This window comes from Pundamilia nyererei, unplaced genomic scaffold, assembly GCF_000239375.1.
Source record: "Pundamilia nyererei isolate P.nyererei 1_Seehausen unplaced genomic scaffold, PunNye1.0 scaffold00138, whole genome shotgun sequence".
NCBI classification, from domain to species: Eukaryota; Metazoa; Chordata; class Actinopteri; order Cichliformes; family Cichlidae; genus Pundamilia; species Pundamilia nyererei.
This window is the reverse complement of record NW_005187539.1, coordinates 1,009,877-1,022,247: the sequence shown is the minus strand read 5'-3', so window position 1 is coordinate 1,022,247 and position 12,371 is coordinate 1,009,877. Positions and strand designations below refer to the sequence as shown.

General features: G+C 39.1%; 1 protein-coding gene across 10 annotated transcripts in view; it reads right to left on the bottom strand.

The window, feature by feature from the left end:
• The window catches only part of syngap1b (synaptic Ras GTPase activating protein 1b), a 174,263-nt gene extending 166,184 nt beyond the window's left edge, over window positions 1-8,079 (bottom strand). For all 10 annotated transcript variants that reach the window (XM_005744047.1, XM_005744050.1, XM_005744044.1 and 7 more), the window contains exon 1: window positions 7,770-8,079. In XM_005744047.1, the coding sequence (XP_005744104.1) occupies window positions 7,770-7,791 (22 nt within the window). In that variant the 5' untranslated portion in view covers window positions 7,792-8,079. The remainder of the gene's footprint in view (window positions 1-7,769) is intronic.
• Window positions 8,080-12,371: the final 4,292 nt, after the last annotated feature.

Here is a 12,371-nt window from a genome sequence, read left to right as displayed (position 1 = left end):
TTACACTGCAAAACACAGTGGTTAACTTCAGCACCTAGATTCCTATTTTGTGTTAAAATTGCATAAAATTAACCAATTAAACTAAAATTTAAAGATTCATAAGCATAGAAAATAAATAAAATAAAAAAGCAAGTACTGTGGAGTGTGGTCAGAATATAAAGTGCAATTAGTTATGCATACTATTGTAATGGTAATATATTCAGTATGTACGAGTGTTGTTATAATAAACTGTACTTTTGTATATGAAAAAAAAAACTATATTGTGTGCAAAATTGCAAATGCACAGGTCAGTATTGAAAAGCAACAGACAATCACAGTTCAGTAACTAAAAATGTTTGGCATTTATGTTAAAACAGAACAGTAATAGTAAATAATAATATCAACTATTATTCATACATCATTATAAATAATTATTGTAATAATTAATTATGCATCAGCTCTAAATAATTTACATTAAAATGTATTTACAGCCTGTTCAAGTCCATAAAGAGAGAATCACAGAAACCTACATATTCTACTACTCTATTTCATATTTTAATGTAGAGAATGATGCTTCAGGTTAATCTTTTATTCATTTAATTTCTCTGCCCACTTAATCCTTTTCTGGCACACCTGGGGCTACAGCCTATCCCAGCATGCACTGGGCGGATAGCAGGACACCGGGCAGGTCGCCAGTCCATCACAGGTTGAACACAGATAGGCAGACATCCACTCACGCTCACATTCATACCTATGGGCAATTTAGAGTTCCACTCTTCCTGACTTGCACATCTTTGTGATGTAGGAGGAAACAAGAGAAAACCCACACAAACATGCAAACTGCGCAGAGAATGAGCCAAGGATCAATCCTGGGTCTTCTAGCTGTGAGGTGGTAGGGTAAACCACTAAACTGAATTTATGGAGGTGTTAGCTCAGGATTAAACCAATGAAATGAAATTTACGTGCAAAAATATGCACATAATTGTGTGTGTACTGCAGTTTACTGTATATATATTTTTCATTTTAGAAGCTACAGTCAAAAGCACCTGTTTTTTCTTTTGTTTGACATATGACTTATGAAGGATTTATGGATTATTACTAGTTGCAGCTTAGTATTTAATCTGTTGTGTTCACTCTGCTTACTCCCTTTTACTTTCATGTGTAAATTTCACATTAGACATGTAAAAACAGCAGACATTGCTCTATTTTCACACTCTTACTTATTCTTAAAGATTCTGTCACTAAAATGTTTCAATTTAAATCAATTTGTGTTAATAATATCACCTAAAATTAATTAATTACACTTTTTCAAACAATGCACCTCTTCATGCCCCCAAAATGGCACTTTCAATTACAACACATCCTAAATGAAAGAATAGGTCAATTGCCAAAGACTAGTGAAACAACTTGTGACAAATTACACTTTCAGATGATGCGGAGTTGGCGGAGGCAGAAGTCAAACACCACCCAGAACTCTGGGGTTTTGGCAACACGTCTACCTCTTGTGAAGCAGTGTAAACACAGACAAAAACCACAGTCACAGGATGAGGACAAGGTCATAGCAGGACAAAATGCAAGGCTTTCAACCAGGGCATTTAGGCTTGTGTCCCAAGTTCACTTACAGTTTCATTTTTTTTAGATCGCTTTAACTGTTTTTATTTGTATTTAGTTATGTTTAGTCAACAAAAGCTCTTGGTTAGGTTTAGGTAAACTTTACTTGAAGGCAGCTGAATTTTCACATGACTCATGAGACCTGGGAGAACGATGACCTGCCAGCTTAAAGCGTGTACCCGAGCTAGCCCCACAGGCTGCTTGTGAGGGTTCAGAGCGTGACTTGCTTTTTGCCCGCTTCAATGTGCTCTACTTCCTATGGTTGGTTAAAGCTGGTTATGGAAGTATTTCACCTGTGAAGTTTTTCCTAAATGTTTTCAGGGAGAACTTCCCAGATGGTTCCATGTAACAAACCATTCGGTGTATCAGGTTGTAAAACAAAATCATGGTTTGGGTTAAATTAGCTGAGAAGTCAAAACTCTGCACAAGCTCAGTTACTCAGTTTTTTGTTTGTTTGTTTGCAGACATTTGTTTTATAAAAAGTTTTAAAGTTTCTTGGAGCAGAGGCGGGGTAGCACGCAGCAGTATAAAACATATGGAATTAAGTCAAGATCAAATGCTTCACAATTAAACTTTATTTGAAAGAATTTTCAGTTCACTGTGTAACGTGATTTCCATAAGTAATACAGCCGCTTCATGCTACTAAACAGGAGACTGCAGCGCCTCTGCCTTGAATTTACAACCAAACAAATACTGTAAAAAAAAAATCACATACACAGAATTATACAAACACACACATATAAACATGATGAGATAAAAATAGAAATACAGCTGAAATAAATGACTCTACAGGAGCCCTAATTAAACACCCAGCAGTGCAGTATAGCCTTATTCAGTCTGGTGAAGTCATTGAATGCAAGACTGAGCAGAGAGCACTATATACCTCATTCAGAGATTGATAGCCTGACACTGATGTTTAATCCAGCTTCAGGCTTCAGTGCACCGAGATGTTTTCTTTTTTATTTATTTCACAGGCCATTATTTTACAGCCTGTGGTATCAGCCCTTATTTTACTGGCCCTCCAGCTATTTCAGGGGGAATTTATAAAAGGTACTTGAAATGTACCACTTTGAATGCGCATGTCAAAAGAAACGATGGGCCTTTTTGGCCTGGCAGAAAATATTTAAAACTATGATTTTCTTATTAGGTTTCATAAAAAGTTCACCTTGTGAAGTCATGCCAGTTTGAAAACTTTTACTTTCAAATTAGTGATACTTGAACAGGCAAACACAATGATAAAAAAAAACTCACTGACCAGCCTTGCTGAAATGATCAAAGTTCAGTAATTATATAATGTGAAATAAAGTTGCAGCACTCTCTGAGAAAGTAATGAGTATCACCTAATAACATGAATTTAGTCCATCCATTGGTCACAACATGACTCATACTAATGACATATGTACAGTAACTTTGCACGCTGCCTAGGGTGTTTGGCTAAAATCTCAGTTCTGAATCACATGGATCCTTGGTGTTGGATGACATCATGCCTGCAAGATTATGAGCCAACCATATCCAGAGGGAGATCATTATTCCAGATTGGCAGCCTTCTGATTGGTTCCAGAGACAAGAAGCAGCTCATCCTGACCTTTTTGCTGAATCCTGACAAGATCAATCAAAAGCCAAGACATTCTCTCCCCCTGCACTAACCCATTGAGTCATTCCACTCGTTCTTTGCAGCAGAATTAAATTACCCATGCACCCAAAGTGCAGCTGAATCTAAAAAGTCACTGCTCCTAGCGACTCAGTTACAGTAGCCTCATGTTGTTTTCCCAAGAATGACTAAAGCACTATAGGCTCTTATAAGATAAGGTCCCAGACAGTCTTTACTAAAGCTAGTTCAGTGCTGGGCAACAAATAGGCAAACAAATAAAGAAGATGTGCTGAACACAAAAAAATAACAACTGGACTAAGCAATAGTTCTTTGCCTGTATGAGTCTATAAATGGCTCAAACTATATGCAGATGATGCACCGTACTTTTGTGGCACTGAATGCATTTGGCTCCAAAGAAGATAAAAGATACAGTTGCTACAAAATAGCAAATCAATTCTTGAATTATCAGTATGTCAACTTGTTATATTATTATTGGATACATATTGTCACAATTTGTGGTGTAAATCCAGTACCCGCAATTAACTTTTTAACACACAAGCTAAAAGGCCTGGTACCCAATAATATATTTATGTTGCAAATGGAACAGGATGTCAGAACAAGAGCTGAAATCAATAGAGCATCAGTTCAAACCTGAACGCAACAAAATTTGAGTTCAAAATTGTACTGAAACTATTAAAGGTACTTAAGGCTCAAACATAAAAGCACCTCTACAGGTTTTACAAAATAATTGATCCTTAATCATTTAATCAAATTCCTCATCCTTCGCAGAATCTCAGGATCTACTTTTTTAAAATGACTACTTGCATCAATATTGTGGCAAATCTACCCTCATTTGGTGCTTGATGGATATTTAGTTTTGGGGTCTGTGTTTTATGCTGCTGTTGTCAGTTATTGATTGAACAACAAAGTGTTATAGACATTGAAATGGATCCCAGATAATATATGCCTGAACAGGCTTTGTCAGCAACTTGTATGATACACATTATGTCCTTATTGACTGGATCCTAATACATAAAATATTATGTGAATAAACCAATAAAGATTATTGATTGACTTTCTAGTTTTGGGCAAGAATAATGACAGGACTGGTGTTTTTGTTTTCAATATCCAGACATTATAACATGTCTTTGACCAAGAAGCTTCAGGGATACTTGAAAAGGCGGAAGGCACAGTCTGCTTTGACATTTAAAAGTGCTGACTTGCCACGTTCAGCAGGGATTTGGCCGGCAGATTTAAAACATCCCTGAACTTGGACATGGGATTCTTTGATTCAAAAAAAAAAATCAGATTAAAAAAAAAAATCAGAACATTAAAGATCTGTGAACAGGTCTCCAGATGGAAAATTCAATCCTACACATGTGATTAAAAACAAATCACTTCAGCGGTGCATTCATCATTGGTTGATCCTGCCGCTAATTTTACACAACACATGAAAAAGACACCATGAATCCATCTTCAATAAACTCGCCGCACCACTGGAAAATGAAAGGGCTGTCTCCTTTGACAGACCATCTAGTGCACAGAGCTACATGAATCTCGTGCATGCAGTACTGTAATAGTCTAACAGATGATGGTTCTTGGCACAGCCTGAGCGGTGGAGGGGTGTAAGACAGTCCCTTATGTCACATGGGAGAAAGAGAGGGAACGAGAAGGACAGAGAACAGGAGTGCTGCAGTGCATTGGTGGTGTGCTGTCTCTTTAACTACGGTCATGCTTGACAGGAGCTGCTGTATCAAACTACTGTAAAATCGACAAGGCCAGGGATGGCTCAGTGGATGGCTTCTTGCTTCCACAGAGTCCATCAGCACTCAGGGATACATCCATTGTGGAGAAGGTTAAGAGAAGGAGAGAGAGGAGACAGCGAGGAGGTAGAAAACGATGTGTGTGAGAGTGAGTGGGTGGATCAGCATGAGGGGGGGTCGACCACAATGGAAGAAAGTGAGAAAGGGAAAAAGAAGGAGAAAGAGATAGACTGAAAGAAGGTGTGAGTTTAAGAGAGCGAATGAGGGAAGAGAAAGATTTAGCCAAGATAGGAAGGTCCATCTCTGCTGCTGCTGCCTGCCTCCCACTAACTGCCTGTTCATCTGAGCCGGTACTTGGCATGACTGCAAATGGCTTGCTTGGTACATTAGATGAACGCGTTCGTCAGTATGGGCTCAGATACATCTGCAAGCTTGTTGAGGCCCCTTTCTCCCCTTATGTTGATCTGAATCTCATCTCAAACCCATGTCACGGTAATATCAGCCATCTTGCCACATATTTTATCTTTGAATGTTGAGTCACTGTGCAGCAATAAATATCACTCAGTGTTACATAATCTCTTTGAGTAACCATGGAGCTGCTAATCCATAGGTAGACAAGGAAGCGGGATAGAGTATTTATCTGCAGAGTTGGTAAACCAACATATATTTGACAGTTTATTTGGTTGGTCTATAAAATGTGGAAACTTCCAACATTTCATCTTAAGACTGCTTCATTTGCTGGACACAGTCAACGATATAAAAGAAAGAATGGCAGCATATGTTTCATAATTCAAAAGCTGAAACCTGCAAACACTATTAAATTCTATCCATGATTACAGAAATGACAGATTTTTAAAAATTGTGTTACATTTCCTATTAACTGACAGGGAACTTTTATCCAATTTGCTATAAGCGGTTAAACTACAAAATTTTAGTCATGTATTAAATATTCACTATAAATGACGGCATAAGACAACGCCTTTAAACTTGTTCATTTTTCAAGCATTCGGCTTTCTGTGTTATTTATAAGACTAAACACAGGTTAGCTCCATAAAATCCAACAAAACAATGCTGAAAATAAAATGTCTCTGCGATCACAGAGACAGAGTACTCAGTGCCGTCGCTGGCAGGTTCTGTAGGTGCAGCGCTGTGCTCACAATTTCCTGGCAATGACTCCCAGAGTGGGCTCTCTCTCTCTCTCTCTCTCTCTCTCTCTCTCACACACACACACACACACACACACACACACACACACACATAAAACACAGTGGCAGAGCATCTCACCAATATTATGCAACCAACATCTATAGCTGCACTTGCACAGGTGGGCATTTTAGCCATTATCTGCTGTGCTCTGAGGGAATAAAGAGCAAAATCAACCAAGTTGGCTGCCACAGTTACATTTGGTCTCTCTTTTCACGCGCAGCTTAGACGATGACTTCGGGGTCACAGTGAGGTCCAGGAGCTGACAGCTGGGTATTTCGGGTCGAGATTAGTCTCCATTTTAGAGGCACACATTCTGTCCTACAAAGGGTTACAGGTTGGTGAGTGTGTGCTTGCATCCACACATGCACCATCACTCGCTCTCACCCTTACAGTCACATGCAGCACACCTCCACTCTCTCCTGAACCCACACACTGACTACACACTGCTGTCTCTCTCACACAGATACACACACTGCTACAGTTTTACCCTCTTTGATCACAGGTACTCACACAAATCACCCCCAGTCCTTCACGGCTTCTCCAAACTTTGCGCTGGGCGTTACATTTCACTCCGGTCTGACTTCAGCTATCACACTTAAGGGACCGTGCTTTTCCCAAATTAGACCCTCTAATCACACACACACAAAAACAGACACACTGCAAATTGAACGTTACGACTGGATAGATGTGAGGCAGCTCACTGCAGCACGCCTGCTCACATATAGCATTAGTCACAATTGCAGTGCAATGATACCAAGGGAATCTGCCTTTACCGTACACTGAAGCGCCTTTCACCCACTCACACTCGAATATGAGGGAATAAAAGACCAAGAACAATGAAGTAGCTTCTTATTCTGGTCATCTACATATTTAGTTGGCCAAAGTTTTTGCACACAGAAAGCAAGATACAGACTTTTTAGGATACCAACAAAATATCAAACATATTTCATGAAATATCAGAGTGAAAAGTCCCTAAGGGGCTATCTCGCAAATTGTATATGAGATTAGAAGCAAATGAAGTAATAAAACCACAATCCAGTACTTCATACAACCCTAAGAGTTTCTATGAGCACATTACACTAATTCATGTTTTTAATAAGCCTGTAAGTATGATAAGAGCAGTATAAACTCCATTATATATAAACAGTAGAGATGCTGCACACTCAACTAGCATCGTGTCGCTATAAACTCCTTACACTCTACAACACCACAGGATCATTAGTGGAATATTACAGCGTTTTTGGCCATGATCGCAGTGTGAGTGCTCTCAAACAGAGGAATGCTTTTGCAGGGGAAGACACTAGTGCACATGCATACCTTATTACGATACTATAATTACCGCATGCACAGCTCCACACCACAGACGCTGCGCGGGATCCGTGTGTGCTTGTGCGTGCGTGTGTGGGTATCTATCTACAAGGCACTCTAGGCTATCTCTATGCACCTGTCGGCTATGGTGCTTTTAGATATGCCTATTTCATATGACAGAGAGGGAAGAGAGGGACAGAAAGAGAGAGACAGCGAAAGAGAGAGAGAGGATGGCGAGGAACGGGGGAGGAGGACAGAAAAGAAAGATGCAGTGGGTGTCAAAAATATCAAAAATATTAGCTCTGACTTACCTTGAAAGGGAACATAGGACATGTTCCAACTGCATTGAACGTAGGCTTTGCGTCTCGCTCGGCGGTTTCTCGGCGTTCAGAAGTAACGTGGAAACCAAATTACAAAAAATTCTGAAAAATTAAAATAAAATAAAAAAAACCACACACGCGCGCGTGTGCACGGGATTTACTGCTGTTCACAGTTGGAGTCGAAGAAGAAGCCAATATTCCGCTGTTATAAAAACTGGCATCATAATCCACGACCGCTTATAAAGCCCCGGTTCCCGATGCATAAAAAAATACAGGATGCAGAGATGTGTGTGTGTGTGTGTGCGCGCGCGTGTGTGTGTGTGTGCATGTGTGTGCATGTGCGTGTGTGTATGTGTGTGCGTTTATTTGCACGCTGCTGCTGAGGTGTGAGGGTGAACACGAGTGAGTGTGTGTGAGTGAGTGAGAGAGAGAGAGAGAGGGGGAGAAGGGGGTGGAGGACGAGCGCACGCGCGCATGTGTGTGCGTGTTACTGAGTGTGGGCGCGCACGTTTCCCAATATCTATAACCTATCTTTAGCTTATGCATTTTACATTTTGTGCTCGCCTCGTGGAAAAGGAGGATTATAATAACGTTGCAGGAGTGTTGATTCATTATAGCCACTGCTTCAGGCTACTGGGGTGACCGTGGCTCAGGGGTTGGGAAGCGTATCTGTAACCGGAAGGTCGCCGGTTCGATCCCTGGGCTCTCTGTCCTGGTCGTTGTGTCCTTGGGCAAGACACTTTACCCTACCGCCTACTGGTGTTGGCCAGAGGGGCCGATGGCGCGATATGGCAGCCTCGCTTCTGTCAGTCTGCCCCAGGGCAGCTGTGGCTACAACCGTAGCTTGCCTCCACCAGTGAATGAATAGTGGCATTGTAAAGCGCTTTGGGTGCCTTGAAAAGCGCTATATAAATCCAATCCATTATTATTGCTGTGTGTGTGTTTCTTATGATTTTTACATTGCCTACTTTGATTCTCTATCCTATAGATACGATTAACAATCGCTTACTTATTATCATGAGTACAAACTTACAGGTTATTTTACATTATTTTTTATATGTATTTAAAATATACATAAAGAAAAACACAATATCATGTTAGAGGTGATAATGTAGCTAATGTAGTTTTCTGTAAACCTGTTTTGGCTCTTGAAACTCCTGCAGACCTGTTGAAAACACACTTACTGCAGGTAACGTCCAACCTCCCATAAATGCTGACATTTCAGATTTCAGTGGAATTATACTCGAGTACACAACTATTTCCTTTTCACATTTTAAATAAATTAATTCATTTTCTTTTAAAAATTGAATAACGCTGGATTTCGACACTTGACCAAACAGAGGAACTGCATCAAGATAGGAAGCTGTGGAGCCAAAATGGCGCCTTGAGATGGCGTATGCTGCATTTGTGTAACGTGGGAAAATAGGAATGTTGAACTATTGAATGTAATTGTGCAATTTAAATAATAGATGGAAGTTTGAGTTATGAGTTGTGTTGTTTTAATCAGTTCCAAAAATATTACACAGGGTGCTTAGATAACTATATATTAATTTTTATTTTATTTTATTTTTTAAATGTTTTCATTTTTTTTATTTTATTTCTATGCCTCAGTGTAGACTATTGTTGAAGTTGTATATCCAAAAATTAAACAATAAAAAGTGATCGTTTACAAGTGGAAAACAGGGACCAGATTTATTTATTTTTCTATGATTGTGTGCATTTTAGGCTCCACCTCTTAGACACCCTAATTTGAATAAGTAGTTGGCTAAATGGATGAATGTGTGAGTCTAAAAGTAATTTAATCAAATCGATAATCATTATAATTACTAATGATTATTATCATTACAAGAGCACAAAATAACACCATCATAAAAACGAAAAAAAAATCAGTCTAAACAGTGGAAAATAAATGTAAAAATGCCTGCTTTCTATTCTATAATAGTTCTAAAACCAGTTTAAAATAGATGAGCAGCAATGCTGCGGCTGTAGGGTTTTCAGCACAAGCTTTCATTAGATAACATTTTGCACACTTACATGTCCTATTTGCATGCTTGAAGGTGCTTCAATCATTGTGGACTTCACAGCTTCAGAGGGACGCTGAAGACATCAGAGCGCAGCGCCTACTTCTGGGTCACATGTTGAGACGTTGCCGCTATCTTGTGGTCAAAACGAGCAGCTGCAGCTTTGGCCATTAATGAAAATAAAACTAAATATAGGGATTTCAGGAGCACATTACATGAGTTGCATCCTTCAAAACACTAATAAGTGTCCATGCTAACAAAGGAAACTAGTGTGAAAGAGAAGAAGCACATCCCCTGTGACCTGCGATAACAGATGATCACAGAAACGTATCACATATTATTAAAGATGACAGAAGGATTCTGGTCCCTTCTTAGATGGAATAGTTTCAATTAAATTCTTCGTGTTACGCACCTGCGCAGTAAACAGGTTTTTTTCCCCCACAGCAGCTGTTTATCCCAGTAGGAAAGGCACAGGTGCTGCTAATGACATTAACAAAGGCTCTGTTCACTTCGAGTGTCTCAATGAGCTACGGTACAGTGGTACAGCAGCCTCGATATCAGCCTCTGTAAACTAAAGTAGCTCAATCGTTCATTGTTAATTTTAGCATGTAGACAATTTCTTCTGCCAAAAATGTCAAGTAGCACACCTTCAGACGGCAATCACAGGAACAAAGAAGTTACTTCCCTCAGACTCACTGACTATTTTGAGTAACAAAGAGCTGCTGACACACAAGTATTTTTATTAAAATGCAAGAGGCTTTATGTCAGTGCAACCCAGCAGCTATAAAAGGTAACAGTAAATAAATAAATAAATAAATAAAACAGTAAGATTTTCAACCATTAATGCTTCCGCTTCTCAGAAATAAAATATGACGCAGGACTTAGAGTGATATGTGGCATTATTCTTCAGAGTCATTATTTGTTGCTTCCATTCATCTTAAGTCTCATTGTAACTGGCAAGAACACAAAATAAACATCTGTCATTCCTGTTGGCAGCAACAGTAAATTGTCTGCCAAAAAAAGGAGTAGTTAATCCCTCCTACAGGACACATTTGGCTGTAATACAATTTATCATCCCCATCAGACTAATTCGGGGGGATTCTCACGACATTGCATGATTTCTAAATACAATGGTACAAAGCAGCTCAATAACAGCCTCAATCCACCTCTTCTTGACTTGGAAAGTTAAAAGCTTGAGCACTTTGGAGAAGTGATGATTTTCTGCCCATAGTTGTTTACTCCAAATAACTAGTAAACTGTCACACTATGAAAATATTACCATTCTGTCATGTTTTGGAAAAGCTTTAGTGGAAAATGTTTTTCTTTGAGTCAGAATCAGACATAAGTGGGGGAGCATTTAATGAAAAAAACATGGTATTTTAATTCTTAAAGAGAGAGTTATTTTTCTATTGTTTTATAACATCAGAAAGTTCTTTTGAAAAATTGAAAAATCATCTTAAGGTGGTAAAAACCAGACTGGACATCGCACACCACTGCAGATATGTTTTGGTCCAATATGAAATTAGTGATATAAAAACACCTGTGTAGTCCTGTTAAAAAAACAAGTACACCCCATGATTCAGCAGCTTGCACAACGGCTTTTAACAGCAATAACCTGAAGCACTCGCTTTCTGCATTACTCTGTCAGTCTCTCACATCGTGGAGACACTTTGACCCACTCGTCTTTATAATGTTTCTTCAGGTCACTGGGATCTGTGGGGATTTGTTTATGCTAGACTCTCTTAAGGTCTCACCACATCATTTCAGTCACGTTGAGGTGCATTATGGCCCAAAACCTTCACTTTGGTCTCATCTGTCCAAAGGTTTGTTCACAGGAAGCTTTGCAAACCTAAGCTGTGCTGTCATGAACTTTAATATTTAACATGGTAACAGAGGCCAGTAGAGTCTGTAATGTAGCTCTTAGGTCTTTTGTGATTTCTCTGAGCATTGCACCTCGGGGTTGAGTTGTGGTACTAATTTGTATTCCCTATCACTCCATCCGTACAGCATAACAACACCTTACAGGGAAAATAAACTTTAAAAAAAGACCAACATGGTAAAAAAAAATAATTCTCTAATTGACAGTGATTCTGGTGAAAGTTATTTTAAAATATTTTTCTCACACTTCTTTTGTAAGCTGCATATATGTGAAGCTCTGTTTTTTGGTTCTACTTTGTCTCTTTACTTAAGAATGTAATTCTCTCATGTTTTAATATGATTCCTGTTCTTTGCCATTAGTGCAGGAATGCTTGAATCACCTCTAATTAACTAAGGAGGACAATGAGCACAACATTTTGTATGAAATCATATAGAGTTCACTGGTTTGAATTGGTTGAAACCAGAGTGATATCTAAACCAAACCACCCAAACGCATTTCAAAGGGTCTGTCAGAGGTTACCTCACACGGTACAGTCAGTTGGTGATGCTTGCACGTCTTTGCAGCTGTTCGACAAAAGTACATATATAGCGTGGAACCACATACATTAGCACCCTCTGTAATCTCAGTGATGATCTGTCAGACAAATAAAAAGATGAATTTTGATTATTTCCCTTTCACAAAAGATGTTTAAAG